This window comes from Poromitra crassiceps (assembly GCF_964638095.1).
Source record: "Poromitra crassiceps genome assembly, chromosome: 12".
Taxonomy (NCBI): Eukaryota; Metazoa; Chordata; class Actinopteri; order Beryciformes; family Melamphaidae; genus Poromitra; species Poromitra crassiceps.
The window spans coordinates 9,455,982-9,481,436 of record NC_139632.1 but is presented as its reverse complement, the minus strand read 5'-3'; the positions used below and the strand labels follow the sequence as shown (position 1 = coordinate 9,481,436).

Here is a 25,455-nt window from a genome sequence, read left to right as displayed (position 1 = left end):
TTTTGACCAGTCGGTGTGACCAGAGGAGTATATTCCTGCACACCTGTATTTGTTTTGACCACCACCAGAAGTGTTTTTGTTTAATGACCACCTCGAGGAAAATGCGATCCCCAAGACAATCGTGCAAAGTATTTTGACGTCTTTTCTCCGCCAGCGACTTCTGAATTCATCAGTGTCACATTAGTGTCTTCTCCTCGCATGGTGTTAGGTATTTTAGACTAAAGTTCTGATCTCCTGAGGCCTGTTTATTGTTTTCCTAAGAGGCTTCAAATCCACAATCCTCATGCAAATGTGGTAACACTGCTGATGTTATTACCACATAAGCTCCTGCACAAGCCAGGGAAAACCCTCTGGCATCATCCAGTCAGGATGAAAAGTGAAATAATGTGTTACCACAGTGGCAACCGCAAAATAACTCGCAAAGAATTCCTGCCCTGCAGTTAGAATTTGTTGTGTGTGTGTGTGTGTGTGTGTGTGTGTGTGTGTGTGTGTGTGTGTGTGTGTGTGTGTGTGTGTGTGTGTGTGTGTGTGTGTGTGTGTGTGTGTGTACCTGTGTGCACCCTTGCGGAAAATACACATACTCGCACACTACACACACACACTCCTCGACACACACACACACACACACACACACACACACACACATACACTGAGCACACATCAGTAAAGTTATCCAGACAAAGAAGGCTTAGAGTATCTTCTGGTGCGATTGCTGCAGCAGCAGCAGCAGCAGACATAAGGGAGATTTTAAGATTTAACCCATTTTATTGTTTTCTGTGCCTATCTCCCCGCCTCAGTTACAGTTGACAAAGGTTATGTATTGTGATATTAAGTTAAGGTTTGTATAACATTTTTGACCGTCTACCCTTAAAACATTTTTTTTAAGTAAGTGAGGGATGAAAACAAGCTTCGCCGCAAACCCTGGACACCAGTCAAAAAAAGTTCAGTAAAAAAACAAATCGCGCCAGCACCACCCAAGATGAATGCCGGTACTGTACGTCCGGTTTTTATAACGTTAAAACATGTCATCATGTCATGTGTCATCAACTCAATACATACATCTTAGCCCATTTGTCTCAATATTCATGCTTTTGAGGAGGGAAGAAAAAAAGTTTTTTAATAGGATACTAAGATATTATGGAGATGTGAATGTAAGATCATGGTCGAAGAGATGAGTCACACAGATCTAAAAAACAAAAAACATCAGAAATAGAAATAGTCAGTCATCTTTCACTCTGCTTTTCCGCTACTGCTGTTTTCATTTCTTTCTTTTGATGAATTTATTTGATGAAGGATTGTGCAGAGCTGGAGCCAGTTGCTGTGAGCAGGTTGATTTGTGCAGAACGTTGAGGCAGATATGACCTGGAGCCAGTTGCTGTGAGCAGGTTGATTTGTGCAGAACGTTGAGGCAGATATGACCTGGAGCCAGTTGCTGTGAGCAGGTTGATTTGTGCAGAACGTTGAGGCAGATATGACCTGGAGCCAGTTGCTGTGAGCAGGTTGATTTGTGCAGAACGTTGAGGCAGATATGAGCTGGAGCCAGTTGCTGTGAGCAGGTTGATTTGTGCAGAACGTTGAGGCAGATATGAGCTGGAGCCAGTTGCTGTGAGCAGGTTGATTTGTGCAGAACGTTGAGGCAGATATGAGCTGGAGCCAGTTACTGTGAGCAGGTTGATTTGTGCAGAACGTTGAGGCAGATATGACCTGAAGTGAGTTGCTGTGAGCAGGTTGATTTGTGCAGAACGTTGAGGCAGATATGACCTGGAGTGAGTTGCTGTGAGCAGGTTGATTTGTGCAGAACGTTGAGGCAGATATGACCTGGAGCGAGTTGCTGTGAGCAGGTTGATTTGTGCAGAATGTTGAGGCAGATATGAGCTGGAGCCAGTTGCTGTGAGCAGGTTGATTTGTGCAGAACGTTGAGGCAGATATGAGCTGGAGCCAGTTGCTGTGAGCAGGTTGATTTGTGCAGAACGTTGAGGCAGATATGACCTGGAGCGAGTTGCTGTGAGCAGGTTGATTTGTGCAGAATGTTGAGGCAGATATGAGCTGGAGCCAGTTGCTGTGAGCAGGTTGATTTGTGCAGAATGTTGAGGCAGATATGAGCTGGAGCGAGTTGCTGTGAGCAGGTTGATTTGTGCAGAACGTTGAGGCAGATATGAGCTGGAGCCAGTTGCTGTGAGCAGGTTGATTTGTGCAGAACGTTGAGGCAGATATGAGCTGGAGCTACTTACTGTGAGCAGGTTGATTTGTGCAGAACGTTGAGGCAGATATGAGCTGGAGCTACTTACTGTGAGCAGGTTGATTTGTGCAGAACGTTGAGGCAGATATGAGCTGGAGCTACTTACTGTGAGCAGGTTGCCTCCGGCCAGCCAGCATGTTCTTCATTCCTGTTAGTATTACAGGCTGAGGACCCGCGGCCTTTATCTGAAACATGGAGCTGTTTTACCGCTGTTTTTATAGTCGGCGGCATATTTGTTTTATTGTCTGGCTCCTTTTATACACTTAGTGCTTTGATTTATGTCCTCTGTGATGTGTAACACAATGTCTTTCTTCTCCTTCTGTCTGCCTCTCTCTTATCTTCATCTCATTCATCTTCTCACTCCTGTCCGGCGGCCTCACCTTATACACTTTTACTAACACACTCTCTCTCTCTCTCTCTCTCTCTCTCTCTCTCTCTCTCTCTCTCTCTCTCACACACACTCTCTCTCTGTCTCTCTCTCACTCTCACTCTCTCTCTCTCGCCACGGCACGGTGGCTCAGTGGTTAACACTGTTGCCTCACAGCAAGAAGGTCCCGGGTTCGAACCCCGGTCCGTCCCAGGTCCTTTCTGTGTGGAGTTTGCATGTTCTCCCCTTGTCCGTGTGGGTTTTCTCCGGGTGCTCCGGTTTCCTCCCACCATCAAAGAAAGATATGTATGTTAGGGTTAATACTCCTGTCAGTGCCCCTGACCAAGGTACTGGCAAAAAGAACTGGAGTTGGTCCCCGGGCGCTGCACTGTGGCTGCCCACTGCTCCTAGTTCTAGGAAGGTTCCTATTAGAGGATGGGTCAAATGCAGAGGATGAATTTCCCCCAAGGGGATAAATAAAGGATAACTTAACTTAACTCTCTCTCTCCCCCTCCCCAGAGCCCTTCTTCATCCGTCTGGAGGCGCCCATGAACAACATCACCACCTCCCACGGCCACACGGCGGAGCTGTTTTGCCGCGTGTCGGGCAACCCCCTGCCGAGCGTGCGCTGGTTCAAGAACGACGCCCCCGTGGTGCAGGAGCCGCGCCGCATCTCCTACCGGCCCACGCCGTACGGCTCGCGCCTCCGCATCCGCAACCTGGACACCACCGACACCGGCTACTTCCAGTGCGTGGCCACCAACAGCCAGGGCACCGTGTCCACCACGGGCGTGCTGTTCGTCAAGTTCGGTGAGTTCATGTACAGCAGGGTAGGAAATTCAAAAATTTCTTCAAAATTCAAAATTCTTTTTTAAACAAGGGCTATTTTTGCCCCTCTGAAATATGTTTCGGGGGCATTTTGGATCATTTTCAGGGCAATTTGATCAAATGTTGGGAGATACCTTAGTTGCACCTATGTAGCATCATGACAGACCAATCAATGACTCTTATCCAAGCATATTTTATTTCTAAAAGTTAAACAATCACAGTTAAAGATCCCCATTTCCTAATCTCAACAACACTGTTGATTGTCTGGGATGTTATTAATGTACTTGACAAAAACATGAGTGAACTAGCTGGCCAGCTAGCTTGTGCTGGGGGAGGAAAAAAGAAAGCTCGCACACTGCAAGGCTCCCAAGTTGAGTGTATTTATTTCACACCGGAAAAAGGTAACATTTGGGGCAGCACCCTGCACCTTCCTCAGACGAGGGTGCTGCCCCAAACGTTACCTTTTTCCCGGTGTAAAATAAATACACTCAACTTGGAGCCTTGCAGTGTGCGAGCTTTCTTTTTTCCTCTACCAGTTTCTGCCTCGAGCTCTCTGCACCTGCCCTATTCAGGCTTGGATGTGCGTGTCTTGACTTTTTTTCACTACTTTTTTTTTCCAGCTAGCTTGTGCTGCCCGTCACTGAGCTAAATAACGCTAGTAGGAGGTGGGGGTTGTACGGATGCCTCGCTGGCCATTTTTGAGTCACGCTTTGCAAGAATAATGTTAAAATACAGAAAGTATTAAACTCTTTATTTTATGGGGCCATTTAAAAGCCCCCATCACCTCAATTACAAGGGCAATTCTAGATTTTTAGGGGCATTTTGCCCCAAGCCCCCGCTAATATCCTACCCTGATGTACAGTATCGGAGGAAGTATCGGCGGATGCATAATGCTACACTACAACTCTCCCCAGATTGACAGAGGGTGTGGAGCAAAAGCCAGGAAACCCTAGCAGGGAATTGTCCAAGTACAATTGGGATTAAACGGGGGGTATCTGAGGGAAAGAAACTTGAATAAAAAAAAAAAAAAAAAAAAAAAAAAATCTCACAGGGCACCAGAAGTGGCCAGCGTGACGCATGCTTTACGCACTTAGTGTGAGATAAAGATTGAAATCATGTTTTCCTGCTGGAGTTTTGGCTCCGCGCAGCAACACTCCTCCACTTAGGCTTGCTTGTAGCTGGCAGCGTGCACAGACTGTCTGGGAGCATAATATTGTTTCTCCTGTAGTAAAACAAAAATCCCCATGTCTTCTTTTCCAGATCCGCTGCCTACACCTCTGCCAGGAAGGCCCTCGCCGTAAGTCTCTTTTTCCTCCATCCCTTCTTCTCTGTCCGTCCTCCCAGCGTCTCCCTGCTCCCCCCTCGCCCATAACTCAGTGCTGGAGCGCAGGACTAGAGCAAGTGAAATAATGCTGAAGACACCAAATCGTGTGATAATCCTTGAGAGTGAATGGAAATGGTTTTTCAGGGAGATACTGATGAGCTGCGAGCTCTGGCAGGAATCTTCCAAGCTCGCTTCTTTTGTGTTTCCGTCCAAGTCCTCCTTGATATCTAATACCATAATCGCAAAAATGAAAATGTCATGACTTCATGAATAAGATACAGCAGCTTGGTGAATGGATCGAGGATCGTTGGCAAAAGCAACAGTTTTTGCACAGTAGTTAGATTGTACTGTGTGTCTGTGGATCGCAGATGTCTTTTGGCCATATACTGTACACAGTATACGTAAGGGATAATGTATATTGAGGCGGTGATTACGGGGGAAATAATGACCGACAGGTGATGATTGATCATCACCTGAAGGTCATTATTTCCCAGTAATCACCGCCTCAATATACATTATCCCGCTTAGAACACGGCCTACAACTAAATCATTCAATAATCTGACAAAAATAATTATTCAAATATATTTTTTAATAGCGTTTTCAACGACAAAGCGGTTTCATTCGTAATTGGCACACAAGACACCACAGCTGCAACTGGTTGGCCTAATTAGTAGTGTTTGCTGACAAAAAGCTCTTATCAACTGATTAATCCAGGTGTGGCAGAGCAGCGGTCGGTTGTCGAGAAATAATGACCGGTGAATCTTGTTGATTGACCAATCAGAATCGAGTATTCAAGAGAGCCGTGTTCTAAAGTACCGTAGTGTGAAATGTAAATGCTCCGACATACACTATCTGTCTGTTATTCTTACTCTGCAAGATGCAGTCACAAAACCTTACAGGTGTGTAGTTGATATCAAAGCGGTGTTCGAAAATGGGTGTGTGATCCGAGCAAGGGGGCCGGCCCCCCACATTGCCCATCCCCCATAGTTAACGCCCCGCCCACATTGCCCATCCCCCATAGTTAACGCCCCGCCCACATTGCCCATCCCCCATAGTTAACGCCCCGCCCACATTCCTTTTTAAGTCACAGGCATCGCGGCTGGTGTGTGATCCAAGTTGGTCTAGTTTAAACTTTTGTATGTGTGTGATAAGGGACAGTTGGCCCTATCTTCGCAAAGGGTGGGGGGGGGGGTCGGCACAAACAACCATCACACAAACACCAACGCACAAACTGCCGTCACCAACCGACACACAAACACTAATGCAACTCCAATTTCAAAACATGTTGTCAAGTCTCTGTCTTTCACACTCACAATGCACTGTGCCCTGCCAATGCACAAAATATCGCCTACATGCAAGTCAAGTCTGAGTTAATCTACCAACTCGCTTAAGAAAGCTGGAAATTCTTCAACAAGTTCAACAAATTCAAAACTTGTGCCATTCATTTCATTTAGGGCCAATAACGAAGTTACTATAATTGAGAATGAATGTTCTGTCACTGCTAGTGAATTTATTTGATTAACCGCAGCCTCCCTCGGATATGGCTGTCTGACCTGTGCTGTTTAGGAAAATGAGACGAATCTGGGTTAAAGTCCACAGACTAAAATCAAATCAGTAGTACGAATGTTGTTATTCGATTATTCAAATGGGACAGTAGAAAGCAATTGTGTTCTACTTTAAACTTTTTACCAGACCGTATTGACCAGATTTATTTCTTTTCTCTCTCTGTTTTCTTTATTTATTATTTGTGCCAAGCCACCAAAGAGACTTTGCTACACTGTGGGGAAACACAGTATCTCTGCCCCGCTTCTCATGTGTCATCTGATGTAATATAATTATAATGTTATTTCTATTCAGGCATTTAGCTGCCAACTGTCTTAAGTGGATAGCAAATTCAATCACATCCAGGACTTCTTAACATAAACAGATATATACTGTACTGTATGTCTGAAGATGACACTATATACAAATCTCTGAGTATATAGCAAATAAAAAACGATTAAAACCAAAGCCTTTTGATGAAATGCCTTCACAATTTTAAAAGGGGTTAAAATTTACACAAATCATTTTCATGCTCTTTGGCAATAACGATGGCTATCAAAACCTTGTTGCAGTCTGGCTAGCTTCCTTTGTTTTGTTGTGTTATGACTTCTGCCCAGTGTGATGGGATAAAACGCTATGGAGTTTCTCAGTTCCTTTGATTCTCGCTGGATCAAAGGATTTAAGCTGGATGATTTTTCCCCCAGTGACATTATGCTGAGGATCACTGCCATGTTCCATGCTGTGTTCTGGGAATATTGAATCAAAACGCTGGCACAACGTGGATATCAGACACTTACTAAATTCACACACGCGCGCGTGCACGTGCACCGACACGCACGTCCGTGCACACTCACTCATACGTGTACACACACACACATGCTGTGCACGTGGACGCGTGCTCAGTCTCAAACATCTGTTTCTGCCATGGCTTTTGTTTACATGTTTTTGATTTTGCCTGTTACCAAATGGCGGCTTGTTCCATAGATCAAGCGGTTGGCTCTCACTATAGTCACCATGCACTTTCATTTAGGCAATTATCAAAGACGCGCTGTGTGTTCGCTTTAAAGTAACGTCGAGAGATACTGGAAATAAAAATCGGACTGACTGTTAAATTGAAGTTGAGGAGAATGGATAAGGAGGCTCTGGCATCAACTGTGATGTTGATTTGTGAGTCACTTATCAAAGCATAGCATATTCCTCAGTTGTGTTTATAGCCCCTGATCACACGAGCATGTCTCAAACGCCTTTACATATAGCATCATCACAGTATACTGCATCATATATACTGTATCTACACACATCGGTTACAAACATCATATACTGTATACTGTATATATATCAACACAACACAGGTTACATACATCATATATATACTGTATATATATATACAGTATATATATATATATATATATACATATATATATATATATATACCGTATATATATTAGGGGTGTCAAAAATAATCGATTATAAGATGCATCGCGATGCGGACGTGCACGATTCTGCATCGATTCACAAATGTCAAAAATCGATTATTATTATTTATTTATTTATTTATTTAATTTATTTATTTATTTTTAATAATCAAATAAAATATAATGGAAGTACATGCAGTTGTTTATTTTAATTATGGATCATAATACAATGCAATTCCAAATGCACTTTTATTTTAAAAGTAGCCACACAGTGAGAAAAAAGAAAGTGAGAAAAAATAAATCATGTATTGCGGAAAAAAGTGATGCATCGATTTAAGATGCATCGAGATGCATCGATAATCGTTATCGAATCGTGAGGCCAGTGAAGATTCACAGCCCTAATATATATATATATATATATATACACGCACAACATAGGTTACATACATCATACACATTTGACTAGATTACATTACCATACTTACTACACAAACACAGCATACATGTATCTTTGGACTGTGGGAGCAAACACGGGGAGAACATGCAAACGCCACACACAAAGGACCAGGAGGAGATTCGATCCCACAACCTTCTTGCTGTGAGGCAACCGTGCTAACCACTGAGCTACTGTGCTGCTCATACTGTGTGACCTGTTACATGTGTTAGTGATGTCATTGGGAGAGACCTTATTTGTTTTATAAGGTATATCTGTTTTATTTAGTGTCTGGAGAATCCTTATACTGTACATCAATCAATTATTATTATTAGTATTATTATTAGTATTTATTAAAGGGGGACTTACTGTAGATTAGATTTCTGTCAAAACGGTATTCTACTGATTAGATAATTCTGCAGGCAAGATGGCCGCCTATAATACTCCCTTGTACCCTGGCAGAATTCCTAGCCCCAAACTAACTAATAACTTGGCCAAGAAGTATGTAACATACAAAATAAAACAAACAGTAATGTCTTCATTTGATGTAGAATGCAGAGGACATGTAACTGGTTCGTTAAACTGCCATTCCAGGAATATTGTATTTACCGCACTGCTCCAGATAACGTAACTGCTGAAAATGATACAAATGGTACAATTGTAACAGTTTGGTCTCAAATGTGGAGGTTATGATCAGAATTCTTCACACACCACCCCAAAAGCCATATTATATTGGTTAAAAGCTGAAAGAAAGTGTTTTGGGGGTAAGTCCTGCTTTAAATACTTTACCTGGACATGCTCATATGAAGTGCATATCTGTTTTGCTTGCTTGTATGTACAGTATGTATGCAGACACACAAACAAACCTGTGTGTGTGTGTGTGTGTGTGTGTGTGTGTGTGTGTGTGTGTGTGTGTGTGTGTGTGTGTGTGTGTGTGTGTGTGTGTAGGCTAGCCTCCTACTCCGGCAGACGCCTCTTGCATTGCCTGGCTTTCAGAAATGAATTCCTTAGGCTTGGAAAGGAGTTGATGTACGTTTGATTGAACACTGCAGACATGCAATTACATTCTCCTTGTTTGTCAGGAAACAGTCATAATGATGCTAACAAACCCCATCCATCCTAAGTTGTGCTAATGCTGTTTCGTTAGCCGCAGACCACCAGAGCAGCTTTAACGCAGCAGCCATTGCAAGGCTTCACGTGAACGGACAGGGGCCTCCTTTGAGGAGGGTGGAGGTGGTGGTGGTGGTGGTGCTGACGGTCACTGCTGCTCATCATTAGTGTCACGGCCTAGCTTGTTAGCGCGCGAGGCGGCGTGGCAGGTCGTCACGAAGACAGGGTCACCTAATGATGACACGTGACGACCCACGCCACGCCACAGCTGCGAAAAAGTGTCCGGACTCGGACGTTTTTTGGAAAGACATCTGGTGCGCATGAACTTTTCTAAACTGTTTCCCCCCCTCTCTTCTCTTACCCGTGTTTGCGCTGGTATGTGCTGGGGTTTCTATCCCCTCCAAGTCGGGCTTAAGTGTACACTCTGTGGTGTGTGGGACATCAGAGAGCGTGTGTGTGTTCATGGATCCTCCATGGTTTTGGCGCTTCAGAGTAGCCGCAGGCAGAGCCGGAGCCCGCAGGTCCGAGGCCTCAGACTCTCAGTGCAGCCAGCTCGTGTCCCAATGTGGCCGTCTGACAGCAGAGAGCAGAGGATACAGCCGGACCCGATGGGAACCACCAGAGAGAGACGAAGACGAGGATGACTGAGACAGACGAAGGAGGAGGGAAAGTTGTGAGGCGGGAACCTTTCCTCCTACGGCGCCAAAACTAGAATTCACCAGATTTCAAATCGTTCCTTCAATTTTGATTTTTCAATCGGAGGTTTGGCATCACGGCAGCGGGGGCCATCGCTAATTCATTGGCAACGCATTCGCAGACGCCAGTCCTCACCCATGCTCCTCCATGCTCCTCCATGCTCCTCCATGCTCCTCCATGCTCCGCCTCTTCATCCGCCTCACCCCCCCCTCCACTCCATCTTTCTCCTCCTCCCCTCCACGGAGATGTTTTCATAGAGCCAGAACAAACACAGAGTTAGGGGAAAAAGTCTCGCCTGCCAAAATTAGACCCCCAACTCTCCCTCTCTCTCTCTCTCTCTCTCTCTCCCTCTCTCTCCCTCTCTCTCTCTCTCTCTCTCTCTCCCTCTCTCTCTCTCTCTCTCTCTCTCCTGCCACACTCCCTTCGCTTTCAGGAAAAGAGCGATTGGAGAGGGAGTGAAAGAAAAACAGTGTTGGCTGGGTAGGAGGATGGTACCGTTCTTTGATTCCCGGGCTCTGCAGCAGGTCAGGTCCGATTAGGGGTGTGTGCCGATGATAAGCTCAGATCAGAGGTCCATACCTCCTGACTGAGGCCAGCGCCGTGAGGGAGCGGGTGGTTCATACCTCCTGACTGAGGCCAGCGCCGTGAGGGAGCGGGTGGTTCATACCTCCTGACTGAGGCCAGTGCTGTGAGGGAGCGGGTGGTTCATACCTCCTGACTGAGGCCAGCGCCGTGAGGGAGCGGGTGGTTCATACCTCCTGACTGAGGCCAGTGCTGTGAGGGAGCGGGTGGTTCATACCTCCTGACTGAGGCCAGCACCGTGAGGGAGCGGGTGGTTCATACCTCCTGACTGAGGCCAGTGCTGTGAGGGAGCGGGTGGTTCATACCTCCTGAGTGAGGCCTGCACTGGTGGTTCATACCTCCTGACTGAGGCCAGTGCTGTGAGGGAGCGGGCGGTTCATACCTCCTGAGTGAGGCCTGCACTGTGAGGGAGCGGGTGGTTCATACCTCCTGAGTGAGGCCAGCACCGTGAGGGAGCGGGTGGTTCATACCTCCTCACTGAGGCCAGTGCTGTGAGGGAGCGGGTGGTTCATACCTCCTGAGTGAGGCCTGCACTGTGAGGGAGCGGGTGGTTCATACCTCCTCACTGAGGCCTGCACTGTGAGGGAGCGGGTGGTTCATACCTCCTGAGTGAGGCCAGCACCGTGAGGGAGCGGGTGGTTCATACCTCCTCACTGAGGCCAGTGCTGTGAGGGAGCAGGTGGTTCATACCTCCTGAGTGAGGCCAGCGCTGTGAGGGAGCGGGCGGTTCATACCTCCTGACTGAGACCAGCGCTGTGAGGGAACGGGTGGTTCATACCTCCTGAGTGAGGCCTGCACTGTGAGGGAGCGGGTGGTTCATACCTCCTGAGTGAGGCCAGCGCCGCGAGGGAGCGGGTGGTTCATACCTCCTCACTGAGGCCAGTGCTGTGAGGGAGCGGGTGGTTCATACCTCCTGAGTGAGGCCAGCACCGTGAGGGAGCGGGTGGTTCATACCTCCTCACTGAGGCCAGTGCTGTGAGGGAGCGGGTGGTTCATACCTCCTCACTGAGGCCTGCACTGTGAGGGAGCGGGTGGTTCATACCTCCTCACTGAGGCCTGCACTGTGAGGGAGCGGGTGGTTCATACCTCCTCACTGAGGCCAGTGCTGTGAGGGAGCGGGTGGTTCATACCTCCTGACTGAGGCCAGCGCCGCGAGGGAGCGGGTGGTTCATACCTCCTGACTGAGGCCAGCACTGTGAGGGAGCGGGTGGTTCATACCTCCTCACTGAGGCCTGCACTGTGAGGGAGCGGGTGGTTCATACCTCCTGACTGAGGCCAGCACCGTGAGGGAGCGGGTGGTTCATACCTCCTGACTGAGGCCAGCACCGTGAGGGAGCGGGTGGTTCATACCTCCTGACTGAGGCCAGTGCTGTGAGGGAGCGGGTGGTTCATACCTCCTGACTGAGGCCCGTGCTGTGAGGGAGCGGGTGGTTCATACCTCCTCACTGAGGCCAGTGCTGTGAGGGAGCGGGTGGTTCATACCTCCTGACTGAGGCCAGCGCCGCGAGGGAGCGACCTTCCATTATCCACAGCACACACATTAGGCTGGCTCTCTTCCTGTGTTTTCCTTCCCTGTCTTTCTTTCTTTCTCTCTTTCTCTCTTTCTTTCTTTCTTTCTTTCTTTCTTTCTTTCTTTCTTTCTTTCTTTCTTTCTTTCCGTCTCAGAGCCGTTAATGTGTACAGAGGAATCAATCAGATCAATTAGGTCCAGATCAGAAAGACAGCAGAAAATTAGTTTTTCAATTCTTTCTTTCTTTCTTTCTTTCTTTCTTTCTTTCTTTCCATCTTTCTTTCTTTCTTTCTTTCTTTCTTTCTTTCTTTCTTTCTTTCTTTCTTTCCATCTTTCTTTCTTTCTTTCTTTCTTTCTGTCTTTCTTTCTTTCTTTCTTTCTTTCTTTCTTTCTTTCTTTCCATCTTTCTTTCTTTCTTTCTTTCTTTCCATCTTTCTTTCTTTCTTTCTTTCTTTCTTTCTCTTTTTTCTTCTTTCTTTCTTTCTTTCTTTCCATCTTTCTTTCTCTTTCTTTCTTTCCATCTTTCTTTCTCTTTCTTTCTTTCTTTCGTTCTTTCTTTCTCTCTCTTTCCATCTTTCTTTCTCTCTCTCTCTCTCTTTCTTTGTGTGAGCAAATTAAGCAGTTTGAGCAAATCTTGCACAACTCCACTCGTACAACCAATGCAAATAGAATTAGATTGAAATGTAAACAGACACGTTTTCTAGGACACTTTCTCCCGTGTATGTATCACGCAGCTGGGCCTGTATGCTTTTCAAATGACCCGTCATGTGAAAATAGCCTGACACCAATTTCAATGTTTTTCTTTGTTTTTTTATTGCTTAAATTGAAAAGAAAAAAAGAAAAGAAAAAAAAATCGTTTATTTGAGTTTTGTTGATGATTTCGAGTCCCGTACGCGAAGTCCTCAGTCTGTAAACACAGCTGCCCTTTCTGGTTGTAACGCTGACTTTCTGGATATATATATATAGGATATAGGAGTTTTTAATCCGACAGCAGCAATACACAGACTGTACGCGGTCCCAGGGTCTGTGTCTGTGTTTATAATCGAGGGGTTTTCTCCCTGTTTGAAAAGATTAATACCACTACACCCTGGCTGTCAAGGCTGTTTAAATGTCTCCCAGCTCTCCACAGCACTTTTCTCTCAGCACCGACAAAAAAAAGGAAAAAAAATAAGCAATTACAAAAATATCTGTGCTTTTCCCCCCACATCTCTCCCCCTCCCTGCTCCCTCCTCTGTCCACACCACACATCTCTCCCCCTCCCTGCTCCCTCCTCTGTCCACATCGCACTAACATCTCTCCCCCTCCCTGCTCCCTCCTCTGTCCACACCACACTAGAGGACACATCTCTCCCCCTCCCTGCTCCCTCCTCTGTCCACACCACACTAGAGGACACATCTCTCCCCCTCCCTGCTCCCTCCTCTGTCCACACCGCACTAGAGGACACATCTCTCCCCCTCCCTGCTCCCTCCTCTGTCCACACCGCACTAGAGGACACATCTCTCCCCCTCCCTGCTCCCTCCTCTGTCCACACCACACATCTCTCCCCCTCCCTGCTCCCTCCTCTGTCCACACCGCACTAACATCTCTCCCCCTCCCTGCTCCCTCCTCTGTCCACACCGCACTAACATCTCTCCCCCTCCCTGCTCCCTCCTCTGTCCACACCACACATCTCTCCCCCTCCCTGCTCCCTCCTCTGTCCACACCACACTAACATCTCTCCCCCTCCCTGCTCCCTCCTCTGTCCACACCACACTAACATCTCTCCCCCTCCCTGCTCCCCCCTCTGTCCACACCACACTACCATCTCTCCCCCTCCCTGCTCCCTCCTCTGTCCACACCGCACATCTCTCCCCCTCCCTGCTCCCTCCTCTGTCCACACCGCACTAACATCTCTCCCCCTCCCTGCTCCCCCCTCTGTCCACACCACACTACCATCTCTCCCCCTCCCTGCTCCCTCCTCTGTCCACACCGCACATCTCTCCCCCTCCCTGCTCCCTCCTCTGTCCACACCGCACTAACATCTCTCCCCCTCCCTGCTCCCCCCTCTGTCCACACCGCACATCTCTCCCCCTCCCTGCTCCCTCCTCTCTCCACACCGCACATCTCTCCCCCTCCCTGCTCCCTCCTCTGTCCACACCGCACTAGAGGATATAAGAGACAGGTTTAACAAAGAACAGATTCCCTCTGTCCTGTCCTTTTTCTCTGGCTTCTTTTTTGTCTGCTCTCTTTCTCTCCTCGCCGTCCATCTTCCTGTCCTCTTCTCTTCGTCGTATCCCTCTCTCTTCATAATCGATGGTCGACAGAATTTCGTGAAAGATGCGTTCGGCTGCGCCTCTTCTCATCACTCTCCTTCCAACACCCGAAAAACCTTATTTGAGTGATATTCCACTGTCTTAAAGGGACAGCTCACCCTAAAATCCAAAATACATATATTCCCTCTCACTTGTAGTGCTATTTATCCATCTATATCGTTTTGTGTTAGTTGCCTGAGTTTTTGAGATATCGGCCGCAGAGTTTCTGCCTTCTCTCCAATACAATGGAAGTGGATGGCACTCGGCTTGTGGTGCTCAAAGTGCCAAAGAAATACATTTGATAAACTCAACAGCAATGTCTCTTTCCAGAAATAATGACCCCGTTACTCAAGATAATCCACAGACCTTGTTATGAGCAGTTTCATGGAGGAACTATTTTCTTTTGACCGAACTACAGTACACCCGCTAGCTGCTAGCTAGTTACATGAGACTGCAAAAGAAAATAGTTCCTACATTTAACTGCTCACAACAAAGTCTGTGCATTATCTTGAGTAACCAGGTCATGATTTCTGGAAAGAGACAATGCTGTTGTATTTTTTGGTGCTTCGAGCACCACAAGCCGAGTGCCATCCAGTTCCATTGTATTCAAGAACAGGCAGACATCTCTGCGGCCGATATCTCCAAAACTCAGGCAACTATCCCAAAACGATATAGATGGATAAATAGCACTGCAGGTGAGAGGAAAAATATGTATTTTGGATTTTAGGGTGAGCTGTCCCTTTAACCATAAATTCAAACCGCTTTTCACAATAAAACATTAGCACACCCCTGAAAACATTGGTTTGTTCATGAAAATCCCTGCATGTACTGCAAGTGAGACACACACGATTATTACAATCCTCCCTCCCCAAGTAGTTACATCTACATGATACACTAAGAGCCTTATTTACTTGACTTTACAGGCTGCTATGAGTTTGTAATGAATGTTTGGGTGTAATTTGACCGCTCAGAATAATGACTTTAATCAGATATGTTTAACTCTTATAAGCCTGTTTGTATAACTTTGCCTACAACCTGCGTGTGTGTCACTCACCTGATCCATCTGCTGGATGGAGCGTGTAATTAGCCAACTGTCAGCACTGTGGTGACTTGACCCTGGAGCTGTGCCGGGAAGAACAGAGCTACACAACATCAGGATTGCAATCAGCCCCCCGGGCAAATCTAATTATGCAGTCGCAGCATCAAAGCATCTGTAAAGGAAGGAGTATAAGTGGACTTTGTAGAGACAGGAGTGTGTAGCGTGTGTGTCTTACCCACAGCAACGCCTCGGCTGATGGACAAATTAGTTTAACCGAATGGTTTGCCAAACATTTTTAACGGAATTAAGACGTCACCCTGAGTTCAATCGTACAACAAAGGCTCAGAAGCGTCCCGCGCAGGGGGGGAAGCGTCCCGTGTAGGGGTGGGAAGCGTCCCGTGTAGGGGGGGGAAGCGTCCCGTGTAGGGGGGGGAAGCGTCCCGTGTAGGGGGGACACAGTTTACTGTGATAATAACGTAATTGATTGATCCTTTCTGCCTTGAACTCAGCTCTTCCTCCCTTCTCACTACTCCTTTTTTTTTATACATAATTTTCTATATATTTTACTTTCAATTTTAACAATATATATGAACAAACATGAACAAGCTCAGACACAGTAACGGAAAACAAACCCCCAAAAAATACATATATATATATACATATAATATGATATATATACATATATCAACAGTTATCATAATGTGGTGCTACTATCCATATGAGGTAAGAGATGTCGCACATGGGGTCCCACGCAAGGCTTCCAACAGAAACCATCTGGGCAAGTCACCCACCGCCCCTAACTTCGAGGTAGGCCAGAAACGGCTCCCAAATAGTTAGAAACTTTTTAAGTGAGTTGGTTCTCAAGGGGCAGAGATCATGTCCGTCAACCACAGTTGGAAAGAAGGTGAAGAGGGGGACTTCCATTCTTTCAGAATTAGTTTAACGTTTTTTTTTTTGTATTTCTTACAATAAGCTCGTAGCGGTTCTGCGAACGTGCACGTGTGCTGCTGTATTGGGGAGAAATTCTGGTTTTTGGTTTCGCTCCTCACCTCGGTGCCAGTGTCAACAGCGCTGTGGTTCTCAGATGTTGGCCGGCCTCGACGATGATTTGATGCGCGCCGCCGCCGCCGCCGCGAGCGCCGTGCCCATTCAGAGCGAGGGGATGAAAGGAACACTCAAAGTTTGGTCGCATGACGCCTCTGCTGTGCACTGAGCTACATCATCTATCTACATCACGGCTTTGGGCTCAAACCCTTTGGCTCTTTGGCTTTTTTTCTCTCTTCAGTCTGGAAGTTGAATGAAAAATTAAGTCTCTCACTCTGGAAGCCATTAAAACATACTATTTTTGCCATGTGGGAACCCAGCAGCAACAGGCCTTCTACCCCCTTTAGCTGACTGACTCATACTGTAGTTCTAAAAAGCCCAGGCCTTAGCTACAGCAGCACATACATGCTGTCAAACACTCTGTAGCTAAGGTCAAAGATCTACACGTTGCATTGCTCGGTAAAAGGTTTCACTTTTTCTAAATGTATACATCAGATCGGGAATTAGGCCTCGCCCCCTTTTAGGGGCAAAACGCGAGCCTCTCCCCGTTGACTTCAATGTAAAATAGCACTGCCCCCAAAAAATTATAGAAAAATAACAGAATCAATCTCGTTTATTAATGACCCCAAAACACCATGACAATATATTACAACTTGTCTGGCCATAGAATGGGCAAGGTACACCGGAAATAATCATGTGACTCATGTCACATGTGAGGTTCTTTTTTACAGCCCCGTGACTCACGGAGCCCAGCGTCGTTGTACCCGGCTACTTGGTGGCTACTACTAGACTGATGAGTCACGGTAAAAAAAAAAAGGTTTTGGGGTCAAGATTGATTGTTATTTTTCTATATATTTTTTTGGTAGTGCTATTTTACATTGAAGTCAATGGGGAGAGGCTTGTGTTTCCCCCTCAAAGGGCCCCCTACAAAATGACGTATTGCCGATCTGATCTATGAGCTTTATGCAGTCTATATCAGTGGTTCTCAACGTGGGGTGCGGGGACCATCAGACGTCCTTGAAGGGGTTCCAGGGGGTCCCCCAGAAAACGGATGAATTGCTAAACATCTATTTTGCTCATGGCTTTACTGTTATCTCTCAATACAGATAGGCATGGGATTCTGGACAAAATCATATCTGAAACTGACATTAAAAAAGTATTCTCACATTTGGGTCAAAGAGGAAAAAAAACCTAAACAAATTGGGGGGTGTGGCTCTATTCTAATGTGGAGTAAATATAGGGTCCTTGATATGAAAAAAGGTATGAAAAAAGGTTGAGAATCAATGCAGGCCTATAAGCTAGTTAGTTAGTTATTTTTATTGACACAAATAGTTAAAACATTTGGGTCCAAACATAAAAAAACAACACATGAATATGATAATCCCATAAGTAAACGTAATAAAAAGTAATTCAGTACAATTTACAGCACAAAGTAATAGCATCACTCCATAGAAGCTTGCTGGTGCTCTAATAGCTCATGAATACCTACATGGAAGGTCAATGTGTGCTTATGGAGTCGTTCTTGATTCATAAGGAAAAACAAAGACAGTCTACTGAGACTTTACCCCCACCGCCCACCCCTCTCTGTCCCCTACTTTTCACATCCGGAGTAGACTGATTTTTTTTTCTCCCTTTCCTGTCTCAAAGGCTTTCACACATATGGGCACATAAACCACACACACACACACACACACACACACACACACACACACACACACAAACACACACACCCACACACACACACACACACACACAGGAGGGTCATACATAAAAATCCGCAGTCAGGGGAAGGCGCACAAACCCTATCTCACACACATGCTTCGTTAAGCCCCTCGGCGGGCCTTAATTGCCGTCTTGTTGTGGGTTCTTTTTAGCGCGGTGCTGATTGATTGGGGATCAGGGCCCTAATATGGCTCACCAGGGACGGGCCCTTTGACACGGGCCGCTCCCTCGACACCGCCGCTGTTTGAAACCGGAGAGCCCACCGCGACCCCCTTCCACGGGCCGCGACGCCTCTCTGCTAAATACTGCCCAGGTCAGGGGGCTTCACACACACACACAGGCAGACACACACACACACACACAGGCAGACACACACACATGTGCGTACATAAATACACACACTTACACACACTGCGCTGGCGAGGTGGGTAGCCTTCTTCAATCACATGATCAGTCATCATAACACGATCACATCTAGTTAGTAACGTCATTAGTCTGGAACAGTTATGCTCACAAGTCATTTTTTGCAAGTCCATGTCAAGTCTTAAAGGGATAATCCAGAAGATTTTCATATAAAAAAAAATGTGTAAAGTCACTATACTGGACAGCCAACTGAGTTAACACAATGGTGATTGAGCCTTATGGCTCATTGATGAAAGCCCTTGCATGTCTCTGTATTTACAACATTTATGAACTTGTGTCTGTGGCGACACTTTCCCCGCCCCCCAAACTAAAAAACTAAAAGATATCACAGTTCTTGACATGTTTCTCATCACCCATCACCCGCCAGAGAGGGTAGGCGGAGTCGGAACAAGTTGCTGTTGTTTATGTGTTATTATGATCCCACTGGAGATTTGGGCAGAACACACCCTGTGCCCGCCTATGCATCAGTCAAGCACAGGGATTGGCCAGGAGCGAGCCTTTTGTTCCCTTTTGACAGCTCAAATCCCCCCCCCCCCCCCCCCACACACACACACACACTGTGCGCCCAGCCGCCCACGTGTCATAGCGATCTCCAGTGGGATCCATAATAACGCACCGCTGCGCTGACCAACTTCTTCTTCTTTTGAGTTGTGTGGCGGTTGGCATCCAAGTGTTGCATTACCGCCCCCACTGGCCATCTTGAATGCATTAAGGATTCTTCACGTCACATGCGACACTGTCTGGATCTCACCTGCAGTTACTGCTCATGGCCACAAGTGTTGTCAGGGACAAGAAAACTGAAATCTTCCGGATTATAACTTTAAGTCTGTTATGGATGAGCGTTCTATCCTCTGCTGGATGTCATCGAGTCTGCTTAGAACACTGCACACCTCACTCCTTTATCTATTAGCATTCTGTTACAGTATAAGCATTGCTTAGTAGACATTGTTATTATTAGTAGGCATTTCCTTAATGTTAATGCACCTAAAAAATAAATCAAGATTGTTCACAAGTCCCCAATCTCCAGTCCGAGTCGAGTCTCAAGCCTTTTGAGGGTGAGTCTCAAATCAAATCTCGAGTCACTGTGTGTGTGTGTGTGCGACTTAAGTGCAGCTCCAGTTCAAGTTGCAAGTCCAAGTCCACATCTCTATACAGAGAGTCTATACAGACTTTCTGCCGCTCTGCCACACACACAGCCCAGCCCCAGTTTGGACAGCGCCCACTTCCTGTTTCCTGTTCCCCACAATCCCTTGTGTCTGTCTGTTGGTGATCCCGTTGGCAGGTCTGGTCAGGGTCGTGTTGTGTGTGTGTGTGTGTGTGTGTGTGTGTGTGTGTGTGTGTGTGTGTGTGTGTGTGTATAAAGGTTGTGTGAAGCATGGTTTATCCCTGAGGGCCAAGGCCTAGATGGGGTACAGGGGCTTTCCCTGAACTATGCCCTCAACCTCCAGATGAACACACACTCCTGCAAAAACACACACGCACACGCACACACACACACACACACACACACATGTATACACAGTGTTATTCTGTTCTTTGCCAGTGAGTGTGTGTGTGTGTGTGTGTGTGTGTGTGTGTGTGTGTGTGTGTGTGTGTGTGTGTGTGTGTGTGTGTGTGTGTGTGTGTGTGTGTGTGAGAGAGAGACAAAGTGTAAGAGTTTGAGTTTTTCTATGTATCAACAGTGGCTTTAGCTTGAACTTGAATATTATTGACTCGTACCATCCTGGTATAACGGCCGGGACACATCCTGTGTGACAGGCTGCACCTTTAGTGTTGCAGATTTTACTTTGAAGATTCTCACTGGAAGTGTTTTACCCTGCGGGCTTGACGGTGGTTGAGCTACATGCACACGTCCAGGCCGTTTGATGGGTTTAAAGAAATGCATATAAAGAAGAGAGAGCGTCTCCCCCCCACCCCCCATCCTTATACTCGAATGATAATTGGTTGAGGCAGACCTTCCTCTGGTTCTGGCACATGGCTAACACCAAATGTGGAGATAGGTCTGGCTATGTAAGACTAGTATCACACTGTCTTGTTTCCCATCACACAACTCCTGTGGCTCCAACTATCGAATTTAATCAACTTGAGCTCCGAGTTACTGTAAGCCACAAAGACTTTCTATGACATTCAATTACATGAATGATAGTGCAAGAAATAGCTGCATTGCTTCTTGTAAATAGCTGCTTCTCTGTGCAAGTTTGTGTGTGTGTGTGTGTGTGTGTGTGTGTGTGTGTGTGTGTGTGTGTGTGTGTGTGTGTGTGTGTGTGTGTGTGTGTGTGTGTTAGCGACGTCCCTAAATGTATTTTCCACGAGAGCCTGGGAATTGAGGGATACTCTGCAAATTGTTTTGCTCCCCACGTCGTGGAGGCTGTCAGATTGAATACATATGAATACAGAACATCTCTCTTTGGGGTTCTGACGAGCCAGAAAACAACTATTATAAACTCATTTCTCATCCCGTTCTCCTCACTCTCTCTCTCTCTCTCATCCAATAACTAAAATGGAACATGGCAAAAATAGATTTACTTACAATGGACTCCAAGTGACCTTCTTTGGGAAAGTAGACCCATGTAAGTAGACCCATGAGAGGGCTGTGTGTGTCTGCTGCGGGGGGGGGGGGGGGGGGGGGTCAGGTACAGTAGATTTAATGTCAGGCTGCCAAACAGCTGGTGCACAAAATAATTCAAAAATGGATCTGTTCTTCTTCTTTTTTGTGTCTGACCGGTGACGAGAGCCTATTTTTGGGTCCGATTTTTGTTTTGTCCCCAAACATATTTTTGCAACAATAAAATGATTTTCATCAACAGGAATAGCAGCACTGATGGTAACCTGACTTGCTCCCTAAAGGCCGACCTGTGTGTGGGTGGGCTGTCCCGGGCCAGGCAGCCAGTCTCACAGCGCTACGGCCGTTTAGACCGCAAAAACCCCAGGACACGTCTAAGGATACACTGAGCGGAGTGGAGGGGAGCGGGTTTTAGGAATGGTTTTAGCCAGAGAGTTAGAATAAAAACAGTGGAGTTGTGAGGTAAAAACAGTGCTTATAGGTTTCTGACTGTTGTGCGGTTGGCACTGTTTCTATCTCATTCACAATTATTCATTCTCTTCATATATAGAAGAGTCGCGACATCTCCATTCACTCCAATGAACCAGTTTTTTACTCAGAAGAGTTCCAGGAAGTAAGGTTCTGGATTAAGCAGCACTGTCGATTTGCCACAAAATGGACAGTTTGTGTTGTACTTTGAAAGTTTTTTGTTTTTTTTATAAAATTGTACATTATCAGCTTTATTTTAGCATTCGAAAGTAGCGCGAGACCCCTTCCTGGCTGTTCATTGGTTAATGAGCCACGCATTTTGGTCCTCCGCTGATGCCACTCTCTCTCTAAATTGCTCTGGATCCAGCCAAAAATACACCGGTCTTATTGGCCGACATCAAAATTCCCCAAATAAATGTATTTTGAGGTCATTTTGCAGCACAAGAAAGTATGCCAGAAGTGAAAAGGGGCGAATACTTTTTTATAGTCACAGCAGTTACCAAGTGCTCCAGCATGCTGGACTAACGTCACGTTAATGCTGCCATGGTGAGGTTTGTGAGGTTGAGGTTGAGACTCGACCATCAAGTTGAATACAAGTGATCAAAGGAGATCACTTTTAGGGCTTATTAAAGGCAGGAAAACACATTTATATTTATTCCATTTTCTTTTCTCTTACCCGTCCTTTATGCCTCTATGCCCTATCTTCCTCCCTCCATCCATTTCCAGTGGAGTTTTTCCACTCTGTGACGGCCCTCGACTACATGTTCTTATGAATGGCACAGGACACACACACGCACGCACACACACACACACACACACACACACACACACACACACACACACACACACACACACACGCACACACACACACACACACACACACGCACACACACACACACACACACACACACACAGAAACCACATTGTAAATACGGCTGACAAGTCTAAGAGCGTTTGTCTGGCCCTTCTACCAACTGAATAATGTGCTGTTTAGAACCAGTTTTAAGAGAGCGGGCGCCTGTAAATTCTATTTTATGGAGAATCAGGGGCCACGGCCTCTCTGGACGGTGCTTGTTTTAAACAGCAGTCTGTGCCAACAAGCAAATCCTTCTGAACCGGAGAACATATTATGACCAGACAGCCTGTCCCACCTTCTGAACTGGAGAACATATTATGACCAGACAGCCTGTCCCACCTTCTGAACTGGAGAACATATTATGACCAGACAGCCTGTCCCACCTTCTGAACTGGAGAACATATTATGACCAGACAGCCTGTCCCACCTTCTGAACTGGAGAACATATTATGACCAGACAGCCTGTCCCACCTTCTGAACCGGAGAACATATGACCAGATAGCCTGTCCCACCTTCTGAACCGGAGAACATATTATGACCAGACAGCCTGTCCCACCTTCTGAACCGGAGAACATTATGACCAGAGAGCCTGTCCCACCTTCTGAACTGGAGAACATATGACCAGACAGCCTGTCCCACCTTCTGAACTGGAGAACATTATGACCAGATAGCCTGTCCCACCTTCTGAACCAGAGAGCATATGGCCAGTCCCTCGCTGCAGCAGCGTCCACAGAGATGGCCTGCTACTATTTCACCGTTGATGCAGAACCTCCATAAAGTCTCAGCTGTTGTCTGTGAGCAGGAGATTTGAGCTGACTGTTGATCATGGAGACATTGGTGTCTCTACCTCTTCTATAATGGCTTTCTCCCTGTGTGAGCATGTACTGTAGCTGTCCAGCAAACATCTCAATGTGACATTAGGGCTGGGAGTGATATGGACCAAAAAAATCATATCTCAGTATTTTTAGGCTGAATGGCGATACAGGAGATATATCTCTGTGTTTTCTACCAAGTGTTCTAAATGTTCAGTTGTAAGTCAAAGCCACATGTGATATGTCACAAGCACTTGTGATCAAAATCCAAAAGCAAAGACAGGGTTTCCCTCCCTGACTATTGGTGATTTCACTAAATATGTACACAATGAGATTTGTGCTAAATAATCATCAGTCATGGATTTGGATGTACTGTGATGACTAACGGGGTAAAGGCATATCATAGAACAGCTAGAACAGTCTGGTCATAAAATGACATCACATTATTACTGGAATGCACCCTTTAAAACCAGGAAAAGACAACACTTATGAATATCATAATGTCATAATCATGTCATATCATGAATCCATGATATTACATGATCCAAAATCTAAGATGATATCTAATCTCATATCACAATATGGAGATAATATCACAGCTGGTTTGGCCAGTTATCCGTGGGAATAAGACAAATACAACACAACACATTGGCACATTGCCAGTAGCTGTTTCTGCTGGATTTGTGGATTTGTTCCTCAGAGGTGTTGTGTTTGTTCAGTGTCCTCCAGACACGTGTGGCAGGAGAGTGTGTGAACAGGGTTCATTGACGCGGCGCGACAGTCTTTTCCTTCCGCACAACAACACTTTGCCTTTAGAACTCCTAATCGCTCTCATCAAGGATCATTCTACTTTCCTCAGGAAGCCACGCTTGTGTTCCAACATGCGTGTTCTTGTTCCCTAAGTAGCAGTCAGCCAGAACATGTGTCCTCCTGTCTTCTCTAAGTGTCTGCCTTTGTGCCTTCAGATTGGATCTGTGATCTAGGCAATAAGCTGTCGTAAATCATGCAGGTGCGTGTGTGTGTGTGTGTGTGTGCGTGTGTGTGTGTGTGCGCGTGTGTGTGCGTGTGTGTGTACGTGTGTGTGTACATGTGTGTACGTGTGTGTGTGTGTGTGTGTGTGTGTGTGTGTGTGTGTGCGCGCGTGCGTGCGTGTACGTGTGTGTGTGTGCGCGTGTGTGTGTGTGTGGGGAGAGGTGCATGTCGGCTCCATCGCAGCACCTCGTAGCGTCGCTCTCGGCTATTATTATTATTTCCATACAGGCTTTTTGTGTGTGTGTGTGTGTGTGTGTGTGTGTGTGTGTGTATGTGTGTGTGTGTGTGTGTGCGTGCGTGTGCGTGTGCGTGCGTGCGTGCACGTGTGTGTGGAGTCTGCCTGAATCAGTTCAAGGAAGACAGGAATTTTTACAGCGACAAAAAAGGAAAACGGGAACATAATTTAGAATAGTGCGCCAGGAAACGCAAATCTTGAAAACACCAACTTTATGAAGTTTTTCCCCCCTGTTTTCTTAATTTGTTTTACTGATCCAATACGAAATAGTCCAATTGTTGTTGTTTTTTGCCAGTAATACTGTAACAAATCAGTCATTATCACTTGCAACTCATCCACTTGTACATAACCTATTGTAGCAGTTAGCGCTTGTAAATTGACAGATAAAGCCAAATTAATCTTGAACTATACCTAATAAGAATATCAGTAAATACGAGTTGGACCATCCCACCTGGGTTTTAGAATCATGGCTTGTCAGACTGAGCATCATAATAGACCGAGGCCTATAAGCCAGGTATTCTACTGCACTGCCTTTGATTTAAATAGTCGACTCTATTTGAACTGAAGTCTAACTGAATAAGAAGCATTTAGTTTCCAGTGCTGCGTAGGTATTTGTGTCACAGCATTTGAAGTGGTGAGTGTCATCATGACACGTGTGGTCAGCTGTGAATTGCGGTAAAGCGGCAAACCGACACACAACAAGAGTAGCGAGGCTCTGTGTGAGATGGACGATGAGGTTTTGTTTCCTAACTGGAGAGCCAGAGAGGAATTACACAAAGTCACAATCACATTCAGGCCGTGTTGGCATGGCGGGCGGAAGACCCAAGTGCAAACGCACAGGCACATGCACAACCCGCCGACACACACACACACACACACACACACACACACGGCACACGCACACACATGCTGCATTGTTCAAC

The 25,455-nt window shown here is 46.2% G+C and overlaps 1 protein-coding gene across 1 annotated transcript in view; it reads left to right on the top strand.

The window, feature by feature from the left end:
* Positions 1–25,455, top strand: part of ror1 (receptor tyrosine kinase-like orphan receptor 1) — a gene marked incomplete at its 3' end in the record, with an annotated part of 219,521 nt that overhangs the window by 164,363 nt on the left and 29,703 nt on the right. Inside the window, exons 3-4 of the mRNA XM_083646963.1 lie at positions 3,126–3,416; positions 4,695–4,731. Coding sequence (XP_083503089.1) covers positions 3,126–3,416; positions 4,695–4,731 — 328 coding nt within the window. The remainder of the gene's footprint in view (positions 1–3,125; positions 3,417–4,694; positions 4,732–25,455) is intronic.